Source organism: Saccopteryx leptura, chromosome 7, assembly GCF_036850995.1.
Source record: "Saccopteryx leptura isolate mSacLep1 chromosome 7, mSacLep1_pri_phased_curated, whole genome shotgun sequence".
Taxonomy (NCBI): domain Eukaryota; kingdom Metazoa; phylum Chordata; class Mammalia; order Chiroptera; family Emballonuridae; genus Saccopteryx; species Saccopteryx leptura.
In genome coordinates this window covers 33,478,016-33,501,807 of record NC_089509.1, presented here as the reverse complement: position 1 = coordinate 33,501,807, position 23,792 = coordinate 33,478,016, and the positions used below count along the sequence as shown (strand labels likewise).

General features: G+C 42.4%; 1 protein-coding gene across 1 annotated transcript in view; it reads right to left on the bottom strand.

Annotated features, from left to right (window-relative positions):
- Positions 1-23,792, bottom strand: part of KIF5C (kinesin family member 5C) — a 163,410-nt gene that overhangs the window by 40,109 nt on the left and 99,509 nt on the right. The window contains exons 12-15 of the mRNA XM_066345085.1: positions 15,639-15,814; positions 10,519-10,587; positions 8,632-8,838; positions 6,369-6,515 (exon numbers count right to left, since the gene is read on the bottom strand). Coding sequence (XP_066201182.1) covers positions 6,369-6,515; positions 8,632-8,838; positions 10,519-10,587; positions 15,639-15,814 — 599 coding nt within the window. The remainder of the gene's footprint in view (positions 1-6,368; positions 6,516-8,631; positions 8,839-10,518; positions 10,588-15,638; positions 15,815-23,792) is intronic.

The following is a 23,792-nucleotide window of genomic DNA, read 5'->3' as shown; positions in this document are numbered from 1 at the left end:
AAGGGTAGAAAGGAAAGGGATTTTCTATATCGTCCTCAATTAAACAACAACAAAAAAGCTAATGACTAAGAATGTGCCATTACCAAAATCCCCTCTAGATGAAGGTTTTTCTGCATGACTCTTGTCACTACCCATCTATGTGTCCTTGCCTCTATGTGCCTGCCCCTTCCAAGCAGACAGGAATCTATCTTGTTATTTAAGATCACCTGAAAATAAGTCTAAATCCACCTTTAGAAAAGAAGATTCTGACAGCTAGCATTCCTACATGATCTCGTATTTGGTTTCTAAGTTTCAACGCTCTACTGGAAACAGAAATCAGATACTTAGGCTAAAAACCCATTTGCTGAAATGCAGATATGCTCTTGAAGGGCAGTTGACCAAAAGAGCAAAGTAAATGCATATTTTGTTTAACCACCAGAGGGCATCCTAACACCTCAGGAGAAGAGAGCATGGTCCGGAACCCAAGCGCAGGAATAAAGGCTTCAGTTGATTCTAAGACAATAATTCCAACTATGTTTTTTCTAATGTTCCATACTACAGTCTAACATCTATCTCACTTTTTCTGTCATTAATTTATCACATGACTGTTTTTTTAGTAAACTTAAGACTTGGAAATACAGAATCGCGTATCATCCCTGAAAACTGATAGCAGATAGGAAGTACGTACACAAACCAGACAGCATGCTGAGCACCAGTCATTTGGTGGCAACCTTCCCCTAAGAACTCCACAACAGTATTTGTTAGATCAGTGTCAGTCAACACAACGCAGGGTCTATGTTAAAAGCAAGGAAATCTACAAGTATCAACACTGACTCCATTTTAATTTAATGGAGGTTCTTGCATAAGCCCATTATAATTCTCACTGCCAACAATTTTTCTACCAACGCCACTTACTCCTTCTTATATGTTCCTTTTATAATCCGATAGCATGGAGATAACAAGTAAGAGAAGTCTGAAATCTTTGAAGTATTTTTTATTCTTCTATCTTTGTGATTGTCAAACGGGGAACAGAGATGAGAAACTCATTCCATACCCTGACCAGGTGTGCCCTGCATATCGTCCAGTTTCTGTAGAAAGGTAAGGGAACAGCCATGTCTTCTATGTGGAATTCCCAACCTACCCCGCCCCCTCGTGGATAAACACTGCTGAACCAACAGGTAGGGCATCCTGGGAAGACACAAACCCCTTCTCCCTCCAGGGCTGCCATTGGATGAGGACACTTTCTATTCAGTGTCCAGATCCCAGATCCCATGTGAATTGGGGAAGAGTAAAAAGTATGTATACAATGATGAGCTTTCTCCAGAGTGAGAGCTGCATATTTCTTCCCTCAGACCAGCACCAGAACCTCTCAAGCTAACTATGGGCCTAGAAGATCTAAAAAGAGATTTTAAGTCCATGCCTGATGGGGGAAAAAAACAAAACAAAACAATATTTCAAACAAATGATTTTAACTGTCATGTTTCTTACCCCTTAAGAGTTCATATATTTAGTCATGTAAGTTCACAGTTTTCAGTAATTCTAAAAAGAAGAATCAGAGTTTGTTGCAGAAATGTTATTTATAACTCTCCCCTGGGTCTGACAGTGACTCCAGCTACGCTGTGTGATCTAGTACAAATGACTAATCCGGGAAAAAGGCTGCCTTCCCATGGAAGGACAGATGCTACCTGCCCCTATGGCGGAAGAGTCACCCACACACCCACCCATCTGCCCCGTGAGCATGGACTGGCTGTACAAGAGGCCATTTCTAGGCCAAGTCAAAGGTAAGTAAGGTGACTGTTCACATTCTAAGACACAAAAGTCAGAACGAGACTAAACGAAGTCAGTGTGGGTGGTCAAAAGAAAACTTGGAAGCTAATCCGTCCATGTAATGTACTCTACTCTACCTCTATTAATTTGTGGTAGGATTCCTGGTCTGTTTTAAGGAAAATGCAGTGATATAGGTCCATGAGAAAAAGAGAAATCTCACTAATAAACCTGATAAATTCAATACTACGCTTATCTTGTCATTAGCTGATTCATCTTGTTTTGTTGACCAAACAAAATATTGCCTGGACTCTGTATCAAGACATGATTGAGCTGGAAGAATACGACCCCTCCGTCTCCACACTGCGCAGGCTCTTCGTGTCCCGAATGGATGGCTGAGGAGACTTTCACAGCCATCCTTCCCGTCACACCACAGCTCTACCAGGAGGGACCTTGTGGGGACTAAAAGAATTTTAGGAACAAAAATACAGGATCACCGAAAAAAGATTTTCTAGATTTGCTCATTTTTTAGCTCAAAATAATTATATCAATTTAGTCCAAACAATAAGTAAAGTGCCTATAAATGGGACTTCATCAAACTAAAAAGCTTCTGCACAGCAAAAGAAACCATCAACAAAATGAAAAATGCAATCTATGGAATGGGAGAAAATATGTGCAAATCACATATATGATAAGGGGTTGATATCCAAAATATATAAAGAACTCATACAGCTCAACAGCAAAAATGAAACAATCTGATGAAAAACTGGACAGAAAATCTGAACAGACATTTTCCCAAAGACAATACAGATGGCCAACTGGTACAGGAAGAGATGTGCAACATCACTAATCATAAGGAAATGCAAATCAAAAACACAATGAGTTCTCACCTCACACCTGTAATTATGGCTGTCATCAAAAAGACAAGAAAAAGGAAAAGACAAGAGCTAGCAAGTGTTGGCAAAGCTGTGGAGAAAAGGGAACCCTTGGGCACCACTGGTGGAATTGTAAATTGGTACAGCCACTCTGGAAAACAGTATAGAGGGTCCTCAAAATTTAAATTCCTTAAAAGTAGAACTACCATATAATCCAGTCACACTATTTCTGAAGGGATACATATAACTGGAGGAAGTAAAATCAGGATCTCATAGGGATAACTGCATTCCCACAGTCATTGTCACATTACATACAATAGCCAAAGTATGGAAACAACCTAAGTGTCTGTTAACAGAACAAAATGGCTACATATGTGGTGTGTGTGTGTGTGTGTGTGTGTGTGTGTGTGTGTGTGTGTGTGTGTGTAATAGAAAATTATTCGGACATGAGAAAGAAGGAAATGCTACCATTTGCAACAAACTGGATGGACCCCAGGGTTCACCCCTCAAGTGAAATAAATCAGAGAAAACCAAATCCTGTATGATAGCACTTGCATGTGGTATCTAGAAAATCTAAAAATGTCAAAACTCAGAGAATCAGAGAATAGAGTTGTGGTTACCAGGGGGTGTGTGTGTGGAGGGGTGTGGGGGGATGAATGGGGAAGTTATTGGACAAAGGGTACAAATTTCCAGTTATAACATTAACGAGTTTGGAGAGCTAATGCACAGCAGGGAGATTGTAGCTAATAATACTGCATCATATACTTAATTGCTACTAAGAGAATAGATATTAAATGTTCTCACCAGGTCAAAGAAATGGTAATTGTGATAAGATGAAGGTGGTAGTTAATGTTATGGTGGTTAATTATTTTGCAACATATAAAAGTATCAAATCAAGATATTGTACACCTTAAATTACACAATGTTATACGTCAATTATATCTCTGAAAAGCTGAGGTGGTGGTGGTGGTGGGGGGTGTACCTGTGCCCATAATGATAGACCTAAGAAATATCTGTATATGTCATGTAATCTCGAAACTGACAAACCTTTTTTTTTTTTCCCTTTGGTGACAGACAGAGAGAATCAGAGAGAGGGACAGATAGGGGCAGACAGACAGGAAGGAAAGGAGAGAGATGAGAAGTATCAATTCTTCCTGGCAGCACCTTAGTTGTTCATTAACTGCTTTCTCATATGTGCCTTGACTGGGGGGCTATAGCAGACTGAGTGACCCCTTGCTCGAGCCAGCGACATTGGGCTCAAGCTGGTGAGCCTTGCTCAAACCAGATGAGCCCACACTCAAGCTGGCAACCTCGGGGTTTTGAACCTGGGTCCTCCACGTTCCCAGTCTGACGCTCTACCCCCTGTGCCACCGACTGGTCAGGCTGACAACCTCTGAAAGAATCTGGCTCATCTTGTCATTTTACAAATTAGGAAAATGAAACCCAGATAAGCCAAATGACTTCACCTCCCTTTAGCTCTCATTGCTCTAATAATTAATCCTAATTATAAGAAGAAAAAAATGGAATGATTAAGAATATGATGCTCTACAATTGAGTTACCAATGAAATTAATTAGTTATCAATGAAATTAACTAGGAAAGCTAATGTCTGGAATCCAAAAATATCTCTAAAACATCCAGTTGAGTATTTAAAAATAACTTCAATCATACTTTGGATTTCCAAAGGTGAGGACTCTTTTTTTTAAATGCTGAAGCACCCAGACACACTCCTTGATTTCATTAGCATTTTTCATCAGCTCTATTTTAGAACTTAGCATAAAAATATCTTCCTTTATCGTTATCATCAGCAGGCGCCAGCCTCCCATAAATCAACTTCATCTTCATATTTCAAGGGCTATTTAATCACCTGAACAGCAGAAGTTCATAGCTCAAAGCAATGCATGCTTCTAAAAATTTTCTAAATCCCCAAATATAAAAGCAGAAAACTGGAGCGTAATAGAGTGGATCCTATAGGATCTGAGAATTCTGGGCTAAAATTAGGTCCATTCATAAAGAGTAATGAAATATTCCGTTACAATAGAGGTTCCACGAAAGAATGATTAGGTTTACAAGAGATCATATACGCTAAGCCTAGAGCTGTTAGTTATACCATCTAAAAGGGATGTCTACATTCCCCAGATTTGTCTACACAAATGTAATTTGGGGAGCCTTTTCTAGCATAATCTAGTCCAAAACATTCCCATAAAACTGGCTAATGTAGAATTCAGGCTTTTAAAAGTCAAATGGCTAAATTCAAAGATTTTGGTTTTAGAGATCTATGCATTGGAAGCTGAGCAACACAGCACCATTCCCTGGCTTAATTAAATCCACACATTTATCAATGGCTACACTGGTCAAAGCTGCTGTAATCAAAACAGTGTTATTGGCATAAAGATTAGATCAATGAAACAAAATAGAGACACCAGAATCAGTCCCGCACACTTTTGGGAGTGGTGGATATGCTCATTATCTTACTGTGGTGATGGTTTTGTGAGTATATAGCAATATATATATGTCAACACTTCTCAAACTGTACACTTTAAATAAGTACAGATTACTTTATATCAATTATACCTCTATCAAGCTATTTTTAAAACGTGTCTATCTTATTTTCAATGGCATCTCTATATTGTGGCAAGTTGTTAATTCTTCTTGGCTGATACCTTTGTTTATTCTCTCTTTCCCCCATTCCCAGCTCATGGACAGCTTCGCACAATCCCCATTCCTCCCACCTCCCTTACCTCCTTGCCATCAATGGCACCAGTGTGCACAACTCAGGGAATTATTTATGGTTGGTTTAAGCCAATGATAGTAATCCTATTTTTCTGCTTGCTTAGCTTACTTTGCAGTTTTGAGGTGACCATGTAACCCACTTCTGGCCAATAAGGTATAAGGGACTTTTGGAATATAGTTCCCTCCTGAATAGAAGTTGGCTGCCTTTTCAGCCCAACCTGCCTTGGATATAGTTATGTTAGTATGTGATGACTGGTGCTATAGCAGCTATCTTGCTACCATGAGACAAAATTAAAAAGTAATAGGCTAAAAAGAGAGCATAAAGGAAATAAGAAAAGGCCTAGAACCTTGACATTGTTGAAACACTGTATCAAACCAAAATTTGCTTCTAAAACTTCAATAAGTGAAAGAATGGCTTGAGAAATCTTGTTAAAATGCAGATTTTGATTCAGTAGGTTTGAGGTTGGCCTAAAAGTCTATAGTCCGAAAAAGCTCCCAGGCAATGCAAATCACAACCAGAATAGCAAGATCCTAGACATCTCATACAGTGAATAATTAAACGTGGCTTTGTTCTTTAAGTCACTGTTAGAATTCTAATACTTTCAGCTAAAAGCTTTCCTAACTCACACTGATCGGTTGGGGAATTTTCACTCTGTTGGGTTCTCACAGAAAAGGAGAAACACAATTCTGAGACTAGAACTGTTGGTCAACCTACCTAATTCCAAAGCTCTACGACACTGGCATTATAACTTTGAGGAATAAACCAATTTACATGAGGTCAACTAAGATTTGAAGACATGTCCTATATTTGAAAGGTAAATTTTTTCTCCTCCTCCTTACCCAAACAATTATTTACTCAGTTTAATCATTCTTATTCAAATATTACAAAGTACTCGGCAGATGTAAACAAATAGAAGAGCTAAACTTTGGATACTCTGGAAGAAAGCAGAGACCCTGCTTGCTGAGAATCACACCACTTTAGGCGCAGGTAGAGAGAATAAAAGGAAGGCTGCCTTACCGTCTTCACGTCATTGGTGCCGATAATTCCACCTATCTCCCCCAGATCCTTCAGCAGCAAGTTCAGGATCTCAGTAGCTCTCTTTTTCTGGTGGTTGCTGAGCTCTTGAAGCTGGCTCAGCTCTCTCTGTGTGGATGTCAATGTAGTCTGAAAAACACATTTCCACAACAAATTAAAGTCAATTTCCATTGACTTTACACACTCAGCACTGCAATAAATAACATAAGATGGATGACCATTTCACATGATTTCAATATAAAGTCAAACTCTAGTATAGTACTGCATTCTTCGATAAGAAAAGGAATTTGTCTTGGCCTGATATGTAATGTCTATATATCAGATGATAATTTCCAGGTTAGTGAAATGAGTTATTACAAATAAAGCCCAAAAGGAATCCTTAGCTTTATAATATGTAATCACATGTTTCTACCTACCAGATGTTCTGTATCAGTTCCCATTCTCAAGGGTCTGAACATACCTGCAGGCACTGCCACCTCCACTTCCAGACCAACCTGCTCCATGGACCGCTTCCAAATTCCTATCTGAGTCGGTCTGGAAGGCCCATAGGGCCACTGATGAGTTTAGAAAACAACTTAGAAAAATTCTAATCTTTAAAGCAAAGCTGAATTGAACACTTGTCATCTCTTTTCAAAATTAATCAAGTTCAAGTTCAACAAGCTCAAGCTTTAACATATAGCAGAAACTCCATTTTATTGCCAAACATTAACAAACCCGTATCTTTTCCATCTCTCATGTATGTTACCAAAAGGTATATATTTTTAACTAACTAGCTAACTAACTAACTAACTAAAACTCTGAGCATCAAAAGAATAGCCATCTTTTTGTATCTTGGTATTAACTCAGTCAACAACAGCCCAAAAAATTCCTCTAAATTATGGAACTATAAAAGTTAATGCTAAGACATTTATAAATTCTTCCATATGCAGCTACTTTATTAGCGTACTTTTTAATGATCTGACTAAAAATAGTACTCTAAATGAGTCCAGTAATGCTTTAGTTTAACAGAAAATAAGAAAACTATATTATGGAAAATATTTCATTTTTTTGAGAAGCAAACACCAAGAACTAGTTAAGGAACCCTGGAGAAAAAAATAAGCAGAGAAAATCTAAGTCTCCACCTTCCCTGTATGACTTGTGGTCTCTTTTTCTGTCTGTTTTGTTTTTGTTTTGGCATTACCACTGCTTATTTCACTTTGTTTTTAAAATCCACAGAGGCGTAGTGAAAAGTCTTCCTTCATGCAGCTGAATGTATGGAGTGAGGAGCCTTTTCCACCGGCTCTCCAGTCAGCAGCTCAGAGCTTTCCTGCACCATCTGCTAGTTCCCCTTGCCCAGGAGGACTGGATGTTTTCCACAAGGCAGACTGGGCACAATCCCATGATACCAGACCATTGGCTGAGGTGCCAAGGACAGTTGGGTATAGCCATTCAGCTTCCCGCCACCCATTGTCCAAGTAGAAAAGGACAGAATGGACACACCTCACCACCAGCCACCTTGCCAAATGCTCACTGGCCCTGATGCCACAAACTCACTGTGCAGAACCTGCAACATCTTTCACTGAGAGAATCTGAGAACCAGAGGATGTGCAGACTGAAGCACAGGTGCAAAACAGGACAACAAATCAAACCAGGGCAGCTCAGTCCCCAGCTCCTACAAGAAGCTGGGGGAGGGATGGCTTTCATTCAGGAGGGTATTAACAAGAAGAGTGGACTCCATTGCCTTCCACGGCCCCCCACTCTCGCCTGCTGATATAGCAATTTGAGATTTATGTATTGACACGCTAGCAAATGCACAGGTCCATACTAAGTGCTTATGTGAACCATCACTAAGTCTCATGCCCTGAAAGAAGCGTGTTATTATAGCCATTTTTACAAATAAGAAAACAAACACTCAAGGCGTTTAAATGTTTCAACTAAGACCTAACAGATATAAAGTTAAAGTTTCAACTAGGATTTTTCTGGATCCAAAGCCTGCACTGTCTTGACTATTCCACAAGGCATCCCTGTTAAAGTTATAAATTCCCTGAATATAAAACTTGTGCTATGCAGTTCCAGGATAAGTGGACAAAAGTCACTTACACGAAATATTTCAATTATTAAAGGATTTCAGAGAATGTAGGTAAGGCTAACACTGAAAAAGCGTTCAGTCAACTGCCTTCCTATAAACAGTCTGTCAACAAATATGGATATAAGTACAGAAATGGCAACTGAGGAAATCCCGCCTCCTAGACACAAATGCTCCAACCGTTTTCTGGGCCAGCTCATCTGTCAGCTGCTCATTGGCCCTGGTCTTGTCCTCCACTTCCTGGGACTTCTGGTCATAATTGACAGCCAGCTCTTCCAGGGCCTGAAGAACTTCTTTCACCTCATCTTTGGCTGCCTCGTTTTCAATCTGGAGATGTGTCAGTTCCTCTTGGATCTTCTCATAGTCTCTTCTTGTGGAAGCCAAAAGCTGAGGAAAGGAGATGGCACGGAACTGGTGAATCTAATGTTCGAATGTTATGTTCTGTTCTCTATCCAAAACAAAATAATTTTTAAAAAATGAATACAAGAAAACAAGTTGGAAAAGCTCAGGATGCTAAACTTAAAAACAGCATGTTATTTCAAAAATCTGTTTCTTCTTCTTTCTTCCTCTCTTTTTTTTTCCTTCTTTTTAATTTAAAACTACATAGGCTGAACTCAAAGAATTGACTACACATCAAAAATCACCAGGTGTTGTAGCTGGCTGGCTATTCCACATGTTTAACAGAGTATGGGGGAATCATTTCTGAGGGTTATAATAATACTTACATGACTTTTTAATAGTATCATTATTTCACATTGTAAACTGGCCAATTTCAGAGTCAACCAAAACAGAATAAAGGGGCAGTTATCAATTTTTCTTAACATTCATCATAGATGTATAAAAGTTCAGAGTCCGAATATTAACATGAGTTAGAAGTGAATGACTGGGCATGCAGATACTTTCATTATCTTTGTGCTTATCGTATTTTCTGATTTTCCTATAATGAACAGATATTTCTTTGATACTATAGAAAAAGAAAAATATTAAGAGTTTTAACTGTAACAAAAACGAAAGTCTATCATAAGCAGTTGTACCAAGTTGGAAATGCAAAGGAATAAAATGGGAGGAAGGGCAGGAAACATTAAGCAAATGGAAAACTAAGCAATAGTTAAGAGGACAATCAATTAAATACGATTTATCTCACTGCAAAGGCTATATGATCTCCCTGCCAAGGGAAGTATTTGGGCAGTGGGCACCATCCTTGTCCCAGAGAGATGAAAGGGAACAAACAGGAAAAAGGAAATAGTTGTGAAGAGAGTCATGTCTATGGAAGGGCTGGGACTGGGGACGTGAACCCAAAGCCACCTGCTATAGTTGCATTGCATGATCCAATCCACAGCATTCTAGCAACAAAGCAGAAAGCACCCTAAAGCATAAAAGAGGGAAAAAATGTTTATATGATCCTCAAAAAGAGAATTACGAACCATCTATGTTTGATAGATTGTCTGTCTCTTCTTTGCTTAGGCTCCTGTTCGTAAAATACTTGGCAAAACGCAATGCAATAAAGACATGTGCCCGAGAACTGAATGCCATTAGGGAGACCAAAAACAACTTGCCTCCTTTTAATTGTATCACAAATATACGAACACAGCATTTGGACCCTTTTCCTCTCTGCTTTCCCTTCCTCTCTACCTTCTAATTTTTGTTTGTTTTTCCTACATGATAGCACGAGAACATGGAGCATATCAAATACCTGAGGCAGCTGATTTGCAAAGTTGAAAAAGGCTAAAACAGTAGCAAACAGGAGCGCTGAGCACCGAGTATGAGGAAGTTGAACCACCCTATCCAACTGCCACACTCCTCTGTCTCTGCTCTTCAAACTCTACGTGTAGCAAACAGCTACTCCCTCTCAAAATCCCAAGGCTCTACAAACTCAGACATCTATTTTCTAAATTCAGGCAAAGTCAGCTTTTAACAGGCAATGAAAAGAAATCTACCAAGAAATTTCCACATGATTTAGTGATTTTGAAAAAATTCTTTGCAAATTAAATTTCTGGAACAAATATCAACAACAAAGAGTAAGAAAAGAACTTCGTTAAAAAAAAAAGAATTTATTACAAACTTTACCTCATCCTGATCCAACATCTGTTGCTTTAGCTTTTCAGCCAGCTGGCTCTGCTGGTTAATTTCATCATCCTGAAATGAAACATCATGTTTAATTCTTTTTGGTTAGTTATGTCATTTTTGATATCCTGGTTCCCCGCGATAGTCGGATACCAGGATGCCAGCTGCAAGCTTCCTAATAAAATGAAGGGAGCAGGGCGGTGCTTCCCCCCAGGAGAGAGACTGGTTCTGGGATCTTGATTTGGTTAAAGTCTCTCTCACCCACCTTTGTCAGCAGATGAAACATCTGGGTATTCTAGAAAATATAATATCCTACATATTGAACTAAATTCCTGCTCTTCCAGATATCAGACAGCCAAGGCTTGGGGACTGAAAGGGACTTTAGAGCTCTCTCTCCCAACTCAAAAATGTTATCAGTGAATTCCTAGCTCAAAAAATGAGGCAGTGAGTGTCTAACCACCTGCACTGTAATATATTCATGTCCCAAATCTTGTCAAACACATCAGTGACCAGGAATGCTGACACGTGATATGTAAGAGAGACCAGTATTTCTACTTCAAACCTTTTACTTAAAGAGATTGGAAAAGCATTTTCTAGAGAATTAATCTTTGGCATGAGCAGACCTCCCTCTTGAGTGAAAGTTAATTTTCTTACCAGTTGGAGGGGGGAGGGAACCACAAAAAATTTCAAGGAAACGGGAGGTGCAGCAACATTAATGCTTACTTTCCGGCCTGTCACTGACAAGGAAAAGGATCTCCCCACAAGTCAATCCGTTCTCCTCGCTCTCATTTTCTGCCACTGGGTGTGGCTGGCACAAAGCTGAAGCTGCCAGCCTCTCAGTGCCTCTGCACGCTTCTCTGCCCCCTACACATCCACCCAATGCGGACTGAGCAGCAGGCGACGGCGCCCAACTGCCTGAGACTCGGTGTTCACTGCAAATACCTCCACGAGGTCAAATGACGTTTGAAGCATAACCTGTGCGAACGACAGCGTGGCTTCACGTGTGCCCCTCCCTCAGAAACAGCAGGAGACCCTACTTGATGGCACTCCTTGGGTCTCAACCCCAAGCAGAATCAGAGTCAGTTCAGTATTGTGGGTCCTTCCTTGTACCAAGTCCATTAAAAAAACGTAAAAATCCTGCACTTTGCTTTCCACCTTTTCTAGGTGAGGGGAGGGCTACATTCGAAGGTCTAGCTAGCAACTTTGTTAGCAAAACTTCCGTTTCTCATGGGACCTTCTCCAGCCTGTCTGGTCGTGTCTATGCATACATTAAATCAGATTTAACTCAGTGTCGCATGACCAAGAAAATGCTAAAAGTCAACATGGCAGGGTCTGTGTCTCCTTTTCCTTAGTGTAGCATGCCTTTTGGCCTTAATTCTCTCCTCAAGGACATCCTTTCCTAGTGAACTTTTTACATTGATGTTTCTTTAATGGGTCCACAAAATACTGATGATTTTCCTCCCCAAATCAGATTTCTGGCCAGAGATGTAGGGAAATTACACAAAAGTAAAACTACCAAGAATGGGATGTCCACGACTAGGACACTACTTTGTACATTGTAAACTTAGAATGTCAGGTACCAGGAACAATTTTGTGTTATGTTCCTTGGCACATAAATATTAAACAACTTAACATGAAAGACTCAAGGAGTTTAACATCAGGAGTCGCCATCTTCCCTTGGGACATATAAGCAACAGCCACAAGAAATATAAGTCAAAAGGGAAGACAAATGGTGGAGCAAGCGCTTTGTTCTTATCCTGGGTTCATTTCAAAGCCTGAAGACACAGGCTTCCTCCCTGACAGGTGACAAGTGGGATGATGCAGTGATTTTTGAGGTACAGTGAGGAACCAGGGGCCCCTACCCCCATCTGGCAAGGATGAAGAATAGGAATTACACATAAGGACATAAATCACCAGAGACATTTCCAAAACTACATTTACTCTTTTTTTAAGGCAACTTCTCTCAGAAATGGCATGGTCTACTGTGATTTTTAAAATGTTTTCAAAACTTTCAGAAGATGTGCTGTGTCATCTGTACCTATCATTCCAGTGCATCTGTATGCCATGTTCATGCATGCTCACTCTGACGGTAGGAAGATCTAGTCCATGTAAAACAGATTAAAGCACTTTCTAGAAAATATTCTTGTGTTTGAATTTTCTTATCCTAAAATAGGTGAGTTATCAATAGGTCACTGGTCACCTTTAATTATAAAGAGGCTTTTGTTGCAGTGGTAATCTGTGAAATCAGCTTCTACTTCTACTTACACTTAACTCCTTCTCGTGTATCTCCAATACTATAGGAGTACTGGAGAGGTGATGGAAGTGCCAACACCAGTTTGCTCATCCTAATAGCTTTCAGCCCACCTACGAACCATTATCCCTTCAACATCACATACGATGTGGCTTCTCCCATAAGCAAACAGAGAGAGAGAAGACAGAAAAGAAAGTAATATTTGAGCATCTGCTATGTACTAGAAACTTTTTTTTTTGTGAGAGAGAGACAAAGAGAAAGAGAGACAGAGGAAGGGAGAAAGATGAGAAACATTAACTCGTAGTTGCGGCACTTCAGTTGTTCATTGATTGTTTCTCACACATGCCTTGACAGGAGGGCTCCAGTTGAGTCAGTGACCCCTTGCTCAAGCCAGCAACCTTGGGCTTCACACCAGCCATCTTTAGGTTCAAGCCAGCGACCACAGGATCATGTTGATGATACCATACTCAAGCCAGCAACCTTGGAGCTTTGAAACTGGGTCCTCAGTGTCTCAGGTCGACACTGTATCGACTGTACCACCACCTGCTCAGGCTATACTAGGAACTTTTCATCCCCATTGTGCACTTTTGAAGTAACAGACATGAGCTCCATGTTGCAAATGAGTAAAAAAACATCTTCAGCGGGTAGGTTATCAGCATAAGGTCTCAGCATTTTAAGTTCTAGATCTGACGCAAAAGTGTGTGATTTGGCATCACACGGTACTGCCTTGGGAGATCCCCTGTCTTTAGACCCCTGGAAGGACAGCACAGAGCAGAGAGGGCAGCCAGAGGAGACTGTGCAGCCTGTTCCCACCACAGTCTACACAGGGTCATGAGGACTGACGTGGTCCTCAGGAAAGGTCAAAGTGGACTGGGAGTCAGAAGCTGTGTCACCTCACTGCAGCTCTGACAGGTGATTTCAATGGGGTAAATCATGTGAACAACCTGGGCTAGTTTCTCATCTAGACCTAGATACTTTCAGCTCTACCACTCAATAATTTATGAAGGTATCATATTCCAACTCATGTATTCTCAAAAGTATCAAACCACCTCCATCATCATAAGCATGAAGTACCTTCTATAAGATTTAAGAGAGGACAAATAAGAATGGCAGCTGATAAGGCAGTCCACGGGGAGAGCTACTGAGTCAAACCACTAGCTTTGGTGCCCTCGAAGGCTGAGGCTTTGGGGCTCAGTCCTCTCCCAGCTCTCTCAGCATCACCCTGGGATGGACCACAAATGCTAACCTCCAAATGTGCACTTTCCATAGGTTTTGAAAGCATAAGCTAAAGGAAAATGATATGACAGAAAATGTCCTAGGCTGCTCGTCAGGAGGCAGATTCTAGGGCTGCCGACTGAACAGCCCCAGGCACGGCATTTGCATCACTCTGAGCTTGTGTCCTCATTATTTCCTTTCCTGAGCCAGATTCAAACCTCTAAAGTCTCTCAGATCAATGAAAGTGCCTCCTGCCACAAAGGCAAATGACCCCAATTCCAAACGTGGCAAGGTGTCTGTCTACCCGTAGAGAAAGAGCATAGAATCAGGTTGTCACCCCTCATCTAAGATTCTTTGGGGGTTGTTAAAAATGAAACAAAAACTCTAAAATGAGAAAAATATTAGAGTACGTTTAAACAATAGCGTTTCTTTGGAGAAATCAAGAAATTGCCTATACTGGTAACTTATTATTGATCTCCTTTTTTCTCCTTTTTCCTTTGAGGTTTTGTGTGAAACACCTGGGTAGGAATGGAAGGGTGACAGTAAGTCAAGAGCCTAAAGGGCAATTAACCCAGTTCTCACCAGTGTGAACAGCTTATTAAATACATCACCAGAGGGTAGGGTGACCTCAGTTTAACACCAAGGTTACAAGGCAAATTCCCAGAGTCACAAACTCAAAGCAGAATAAGCTTCCTTAAGGTGACCAGTCCCATTTCCCTTGTAAAGGTGATTCCAGATTATGAGCTTTACTCTAGAGAGAGGTCTATAAGATTAATAGCAATGTTAACATAACAAAGCTGTTTCATCCAAGCCAGAGGTGTCCCTGAGCACTCAGAGCTGAACCACAGCAGAAAAGATGAAATCAGACTAAAAATATCAGCAACCTTGATGAAATGAACGGAAAGGTTTAGAATATTCCAAGGGCAGCATGCCAAGAGTGCGTGAAACATGGATTTAATTTCCTGCGCCTCTGGGATTCCTAGCCTGACATCCACTGGGGATGAACTATATACAGTGCTCTCCAACATCTCTTTTCCTCTATTCCAACTCAGGCATTGACACGACTATTTGAGTCCCAAACGTTTGCCATAAAAACAGACACCCCTAATCAGCATGTTCAAACTACTTCACTCAAGAGCATGCCCCTGAAAACAGCTTTAATAGTAAGGTAGAAACCATCAGACCACACACCACCATCCCCAGATCTCATCCCCAGACCTTAGAGCTATATGATGAAAGCACACACCTGAGTTCCTGGAGCCCCACCCTTGTCCCTACAGCTGGGACCACTGCTGGAGTTGCACAGAGGTGAGGAATTGGCCCAGAGAAGAGGAGAGAACGAAAGATCTTGTGCAGTGATCAGCCCACTCCAGTTTCTAGAAGTGAAGACTGTCTGTCTATTCAGGCCAGCACTTCACTCTTCCGGTCAAATATCCATGAAAGTTCCATTCCACATGAATCAAGTTCCCTAATCTGTCTAATCAAGAGCTCTGGCTAATGAAAAGCGAGGGTAAATATTAGGAAGATAGAAATACACATCAGTCTGCAGCCCTACATCAGTAACACAGGGCTTGCTGCTGCTTCTGGCCCATAGTTCGGAGGCCTGCCCCCTTTCATCTTTGTACCAGAGTACGGACTATCATCTCGGGCCACAGACCTTATCGTCCAGCTGCCTGTAGAGAATGGAGAGCTCCTCCTCGTACTTCTCCTTCTCCTCTGCGGAGATGCCGGTGACAACAGGAGCGATATTGTCGATGATGGGGGTGTTATCACAGGGCTCCAGGGTCTTCTGGTCCTTAGCACTGATCTGTTCATCCTCAGGCACAGCTTCTCCTACAAACACAGCCAAAAGCAGTTGGAAATTGAAGAAATTCAGCTTGCAACCCTCCAAGAAGAGCTCCAAAAATAGTCATGCCGTGAAAAAGACACAGAGAACACAATAAAGAGCTGTTAGAGAGATCTACGGTTTGTGTTCTTTCTACTGGACAAGAAAGGTTATAGTTAATTGATCAAAACTGGTTCTGTCAACCACACAAGCTCTTACCTAACCCAACTTGCAGTGACACTAAGAATTTTCTGCATACACTTCCCTTCTGAGGAATACGCTGGGGCTTGACTAAACTCATATTCTCTCTAGTGACTGATTCAAAGGGAAACAGACCTCTGAGGCATCCTAATTACCAGTTAATTAGGTTAGTTTTTCATTAATAGAAACAACCACATCAATGAACAAATTCACCATTGTTTAATAAAACACTGGAGCCCAAATCCTCTCAATTTGAGCTCTCTGAATCCGAAGCAGGAAGCCAGGTAGCTGCGGACTGACACCGCTCACACCTTCCACTATCAACCACTCTCTCCTACAGGAAGCCAGGTAGCTGCGGACCGACACCGCTCACACCTTCCACTATCAACCACTCTCTCCTACAGGAAGTCAGAATTAATTGGCTCTGCTGAAGAGTTCAAATAGACTAATTTCCTGTGGTGTCAGGTCATCCCCAGAAAGAAAAAGCAGCTGGCCCTGGCCGGTTGGCTCAGCGGTAGAGCGTCGGCCTAGCGTGCGGAGGACCCGGGTTCGATTCCCGGCCAGGGCACACAGGAGAAGCGCCCATTTGCTTCTCCACCCCTCCGCCACGCCTTCCTCTCTGTCTCTCTCTTCCCCTCCCGCAGCCAAGGCTCCATTGGAGCAAAGATGGCCCGGGCGCTGGGGTTGGCTCTGTGGCCTCTGCCCCAGGCGCTAGAGTGGCTCTGGTCACAACGTGGCGACACCCAGGATGGGCAGAGTATCGCCCCCTGGTGGGCAGAGCGTCGCCCCTGGTGGGTGTGCCGGGTGGATCCCGGTCGGGCGCATGCGGGAGTCTGTCTGACTGTCTCTCCCTGTTTCCAGCTTCAGAAAAATGCAAAAAAAAATAAAATAAAAAATAATCTAGAATATCATGCAGAGACCTTGCATACCCCTTCTCAGTCTGCAGAGAAGTGTTGTTGAGCTTTCAAAAGAAGCATTACCAAGTCTGACCATGCAAATTGAGGAAAAAGGTAAAGTTCTCAACCTGGCCAATGGCTATCCCCAGAAAGAAAATCACCTTGCAAAAAGCGAGGTTGCATTAAAATGATTCTATGAAAACCATGTGGCCCAACTGAGTCTCTCAAATATCTTCTTGGAAAGCAAACCGAAACCAAACATACTTTCCCCATCACCACGTTTACCATTAACTTCACACTCAGTTTGTTATAATCAGTTAGTACTTTTAACGTTCCAAGCCTCACTTCACTTAGCCATTAAGACACATTTTGTGTTAATTCCCCAGGAAAACTGTTCTGAGCCAGAGGAAAGTTCTCAAACAAACAAAACAGAACAAGGTCCTAATCCGTGACTTCATCAACAGTATATATCATGACTTAAAGAACCCACCGGAATCTACATACATTTATCTCAGTATAAACAAAACACTTTGTGATGGGTTGGTTGCCTTTCCTGCTTAAGATTACATCATCAAACTTGAAAATCACAAATGGCCTTCATGTCAAATAAAATGAATACCTAAGGATTTCACTTTTGTATCACAGTTCCATTTCAAGCAGAAACAGAGTAAAACCTGGAATAAACTATTACTTTACTAAATATAAAACTGAGCCAATGCTTTTCCTTCTAAAGCTCAACTAGACTATACTGCACCCAACTTTTTTCTAAAATTATTGACCTGAAACAAAACCAGAATATCAGAGTAGCTTCTGAACTGAACCTGAACCAAATCAGTATTTCATTCAGTTTCAACTCCAGGTTTAAAGCAGCCATCAACCTTAGTGTACAAACAGAATTTCATGCAATCACAGGATTTATATTCTCCAGAGTATGCTAAATTCCCAGTCCATAAAAGCAGTACCATGTTTTAGTTCTTAAGTATTCTTTTTTGCTTAAAAAAAATAAAAATTTTAAAACCTATACATGCATGCACACATACCTCTTTCTAACCATAGACTATACACTAAATCTTGAAATTCCTCCTTCAATCCTACCTCGCAATTCTGTTCTTCTCCTGACAAATTCACCACTTATACTTTGGTAAATGTCCTTCCCCATTTTGATCATAATTGTGTCACTAATTTTTCAGTCCTAGCTTATGAAATCTGTGAACATGGCAATCCAGTGCAGTATGAACTGATCTTCCAGCTTTTTTTGTGACAGAGACAGAGAGAGACAGAAAGAGGAACAGATAGGGACAGATAGGAAGAAAGAGAGATAAGAAGCATCAATTCTTCGTTGTGGCACCTTAGTTGTTCATTGATTGCTTTCTCATATGTGCCTTGACCAGGGGCTACAGCAGACCGAGTGACCCCTTGCTCAAGCCAGTGACCATGGGCTCAAGCTGGTGAGCCTTGCTCAAACCAGATGAGCCCACGCTCAAGCCTGCAACCTCGGAGTTTCGAACCTGGGTCCTCCGTGTCCCAGTCTGAAGCTCTATCCACTGCGCCACATCCTGATCAGGTGATGGTAAAATTCTTAATTGCTAGACCATAAACCAGCCAGAATATGGTCATACTATCCATAGGCCAATTAACCCCAAGTCTAGAGGTAAGATATAAAAACATCTGGAAGAGATATTTCCCTGTGTTCTTTGGTTCCAAACAGCCAGAGAGGCAGTGATATCATAAGGCTGGTGTGATCTCAGGAGCTACCCAATATGTATTGCAATTTATCATATATCTGGGCAGGTAGGAGCTAGGAATGAAACTCCCTAACCTACCGGCAAGTTATCTGCTCTAAACAAAGGCATTGGTTTCACTCCCCATTAAGCTGCTCTCTTCTCCCACTGAGGAACACCCTGGCAACACCAAGTACACCTCAGGCTAGGGAGGTTCAACAGGCTAACAATGCTGACATGAAGCTCCCTAAGTGATTGACAGACTGCATCAGCCTCTCCAGTGCTGTGGCGGAACTCTAAGCTGTGCTGCTCCTGTGACAGATGTAGTTAATCATAAGCCCACCTCCTGCTTAACATCTTTTGGTTTGCTTTTTTTTTTTTTCTGAAGCTGGAAACGGGGAGAGACAGTCAGACAGACTCCTGCATGCGCCCGACCGGGATCCACCCGGCACGCCCACCATGGGGCGACGCTCTGCCCACCAGGGGGCGATGCTCTGCCCATCCTGGGCGTCGCCATATTGCGACCAGAGCCACTCTAGTGCCTGGGGCAGAGGCCACAGAGCCATCCCCAGCGCCCGGGCCATCTTTGCTCCAATGGAGCCTCGGCTGCGGGAGGGGAAGAGAGAGACAGAGAGGAAAGTGCGGCGGAGGGGTGGAGAAGCAAATGGGCGCTTCTCCTGTGTGCCCTGGCCGGGAATCGAACCCAGGTCCTCCGCACGCTAGGCCGACGCTCTACCGCTGAGCCAACCGGCCAGGGCCTTGGTTTGCTTTTTATAAAGGAGAGGAAATAATAATGCCCGTAATATAACACTATTCTGAAGATTAATTAAAATAGTATGTTAAAACCCCAAAAAGATACAGTATTATTGTTTAAAGTCCACTTCTTAAGCCCTCTTCTCTCTGACAAATTGTCAACTTTTTTAGGCTTTGCAGATAAGTTATTATTTTTATTTATTCTGAGATTAGTGTTTTTGGGGTCTTCATAATACCTTTGTGGTTAGAGTTCATCTCCAAAAATAAAACAATATATCTATGCGAGTGCCTTTCAGGTTTACTTTTATTATTATTAAGACAGTATTTGAAACCTGCAGCAAATTTTCTGGTTTCTTTTGAAGAATCCTCTGAATCAAAGCATCAACACGTCCCCCACAAAGCTACATCTAAACAACGCGCTCTTCCCAGTGTATATTCTAAAGGTCAGGCAGTCGGGACTATTTTTTGCAACAGCCTCTGGGGCACAAAGAACAAAGCAGCAACACGCAGGAACAAAGGCAGCGGGCGACAGGGTGGGGGGTGGAGAGCACAGCTCCTGCCCGGAGAGGGACCAAGAGCTGGTTTCCCCAAACACTGCTGTCCTTCAAAGGACGGAGAAAATGACTTCCAGAAGCGTCCTGGTAACTACACTGTCCAGCTCACAAACACGTCTGGGGATTGTAAATTCCCAACACTATGCTCGACCTGACACTAGGCAATCTGTCTCCATGGCAATCTCACCACTTTAATCGAGAATATTCCCTGCACTGCAGACTGAATCTCCTGAGAAGCCCCCACGAGGTGATTACAGAATAACTGATTGTAACGAAGACAGCTGCAAACAAACCAGGAGGAATGATGCCCTAAAACCTGGTGATGGGGAGAACAGAAAAGGATTACCAAACATAAAATTAGTATCTTTATTTTTATTCTTCTTTGCATTAAATGCGAATCTCTCAGTTTATCCCGAAGCTTTATACTCACTATCTATAGGGAAAGAGCTTATAATTTGTAAAGCATTTGACTTTCTAGAATGAAAGCTCTCCCTTTCCCCTAACCAGAAACCTTTTCTGTCTTTAAAAAGCATTTCTGGCATTTCCTATTGTCAGCTGTAATTACCTTTAAGGACTAAAAAGATTTGTGCTACACAGGAACATTCACTTGGAGCATACCTATAAGGTTTGCAGAGCATTTTAATTATAAAACGAAACCCCCCCAGAGGGCATAAATAACATTTCTACAAAAAGTAGAAATTCATCAATTGCAATAAACAAGAATGACACACTAATCAAAAATTCTCATTACAGAATTAGTTAAAAACTCCAAAACAGGCTTTTTGCTTCCCTGTTTATACAAAAAAAGAGAGAAAGAGAGAAAACCATTAGAGTGGCAGTAATTCATTAAAATTTCACACATGAAGTAGCAACGAGCTGGGTATCCTTTCCATAGTCGAGTCCCCGCAGCCTCTGGAGGACACAGAAAGGTAATTGCATTCTCTCTCAACTCCGGGCAGAGCTCTGCTGCTGGTCACTCCCAGCTTCCGCCAGAAACCACAGTAGAGCTGGCAAAGGGACTGCTTTCTTTAATACCAATTAAACAGGCTCAGTGGCAGACCTAATGGTTGGTAATTTCTATATCAAAGAAATTGAAAGGAAATCTTTGAGATGCCAGACGGGTAAGAGCAGCTGGCTACAAGATGTCATTATATAAATGTGAGGTTAAAAAAATCATTTCTTTATGGGTTTATTTTGCACGCAAATAGCATCTTTCACTCTGGTTCCTAAAAATATTGTAAGCTGCTTAAGACACTCTCTAATCCCTCCTGGAGTAATTTTCTAGTAAACTAGTCACCCTGGACTCTGTACCCTCTACATTGCTGCCTTCTTCCCTAGGCCCCACCATTCTCTTAGCGGTCGATTTCTATCAGTGTGGATGTGCTCTCAAAAGGAGCAAGAGGGCCTACAAATTAGATCTCTCCAATGAAATGCTAACATCTGAGCATCTCTGTAGTAATCATGAACCTGAGTGTGTATGGGGGGGCATCTTCTACATATTTAATGCTAAAAAAGCAAATTGTGTTCCAAGTATGGAGGCCGCAGTTTCACAGAGCTGCAATCAGACCCAAGGTTACAGATTTAGCTCATGAGGGAATCAAGCCTGCTGGCTTGGCAGGTTTTAAATCTGGAGAACAAATCTGCTTGAGAGACTGCCGATTTTTCCATGCCTTCTCAGCCTGTGATGAAATAATTTTTCACATGACTTCAGCAGATGGGATAAATCTACATCGACTCTGTTATATACAGTATTTCACTCAAGAGATGCTGCAGTTAAGCCATGTTGTCAGGCCATCTCCCGGCCCTCCTGACCCCTGGACTTTCAGGGCCTCCCTTTCTGACTTAGCCCCCAAGTTGTTTTTCAAAGGGCAAAACTCACAGGCATAGCAGAGAAGAAGGCCTGTGAGACTCACCTGACAGCCACCCTGAGCATCTTTGCCCCTGGTCTTCCAACCACCCCTTCCCAGCCTGCGTGGTTTTCTTGATGGATTGGGGGCAGTGGCAGCCGTAACTCACTCTGAATCCAACTACCTAAATCTATACCCATTTCTGGGGTTGAGTCCTTTCCATACATATGATCAACAAGCAACAAAACTGGGGGGAAATAACCTTATTTCTGCCTGCTGCCCACTCTATCTGTCCTTAAGCAAGTAGGCTGAAAAAAAATTCCACAAGGCTATAAAGTTGCCAACAGGGCCCCTGGATTCGAAAAAAAGACTGTCACTAGATTTCAGCCCACAAGGTGTCACTAGCAGATAGTGGTGGCCATGTGTGGTTTTTCAGCCACTCAACACCCATTCTCATAAAGGCGTCTCACTTCCTCCTGGTGAGGAACTAGCCTCCTCCAATGAGGGTAGCTGGGTCCTATAGCACAGCAGGCCATTCTGTTCTTCCCCAGCCACAGCACAGCACCAAGCGCCACGCCCCCCATGTCTCTGGGGCCTCTGGGCCTTACACGTATAATGCAAGGCTGAAACGCTTTCACAGGGATTCACTTGGGGCGCCCCTTCCTGAGCCCTGTCGGTTTCTCCCCACTGCCCGTGTCTCTGAAGCTGCCCAGCTTCACTGTTTGAGACTGGTTCCCCAGCTGCTCTCTCAGTTCTGGGAGTCACTCAGACCTTCTAATGCCTTCTCTTTCTGTTTAAGCCAGACAGGGTCACTTCCTGTCACTTGCAACCCAAGGACCCTCGCTGGCACCGTGGAGAATGAAACCAAGAGGGTGATGGCTCTGCTCGTTCCTTCTCTACAGAAACAAGGTATAGATAGCCTCCCCTAAGCCACCATGCACATGCCCTTAGCCAGCGGCCCCAGTGGGGCGGCAGACGTGAATTAAGGCTGGTGTAGCATATGCATTATGAGTCACAGGCCATATTCTGAGAATCCATGTTCCATTCCACCCAGAGGGAAAATGCCAGCCCTGCATTCTGAAGGAGCCCATTAAGCTCCGAGGGCTGAAGAGAGTTTGGGGTGGGGGTGCCTACAGGCAGGTAATGGGAACGACTCTGCATGGGGAATGTTCTGTCCTGTGGCGGTCCCATTGCCACAGACTGTATCAGACACACCTCCCCTCACTTACTTACATCGCCTACACCTGGACCCGACTACTGCTGAGATATCATACTATTTTACCTTTCCCACTCTTTTGCACACCTACCTCATTCTACAGAAAAAGCACAAGCACGCACACACGTGCACACTGCTTTCTGCCACACTCCATCTCTCACACTTTCCCGCAGCTGGTGTAGAGCAGGGCAGCCAAACTCTAAATTAGAAACACACCGAGCAAGGAAAGAAAGCTTCCCCGGGGAAGAGCTCAGACTACTGACAGCGCTCTTTTAACTTGTTCAGACCGCAGAGTGGAAATGCCGAGGCCCGGGAACAGTGGAGGTGAACTAAGTAGATGCTCTCGCAAGTTTACAACCACTGTGTGTGTGTCAAATTTCAAACAAATGTTAGAACTTTCCTGTCACTTTCATTTTAGCAGAAGGCACTCCATCTTTCAAAATCCCAGTTCTATACTTGACATGAACCAGCCATGCCTCATGACTACAGGAATTAGAACTGATGCACGGGGACACTGCACAAGTCCCTCCTTTTCTGGTGTGGTCCCATCTGACTGGCTTAAACACGAACCACTAGGACTGTACAGATAATGGAAGAAGAATGAACTTGAGAGTCAAGCTCCCTATGTTCAGACCGCAGCTCTACCAGGGACAGACTCACTTTGGGGGAGTTCTCTAACCTGTCAAACCACAGGTTCCCTGAGAATTAAACACCAGCCTAGAAATGTAACAAAAAACCTGGGGTTTTTGCTGCATGTGTGATGATACATAGTTAATCCTTTAGATAGACTCACTCATA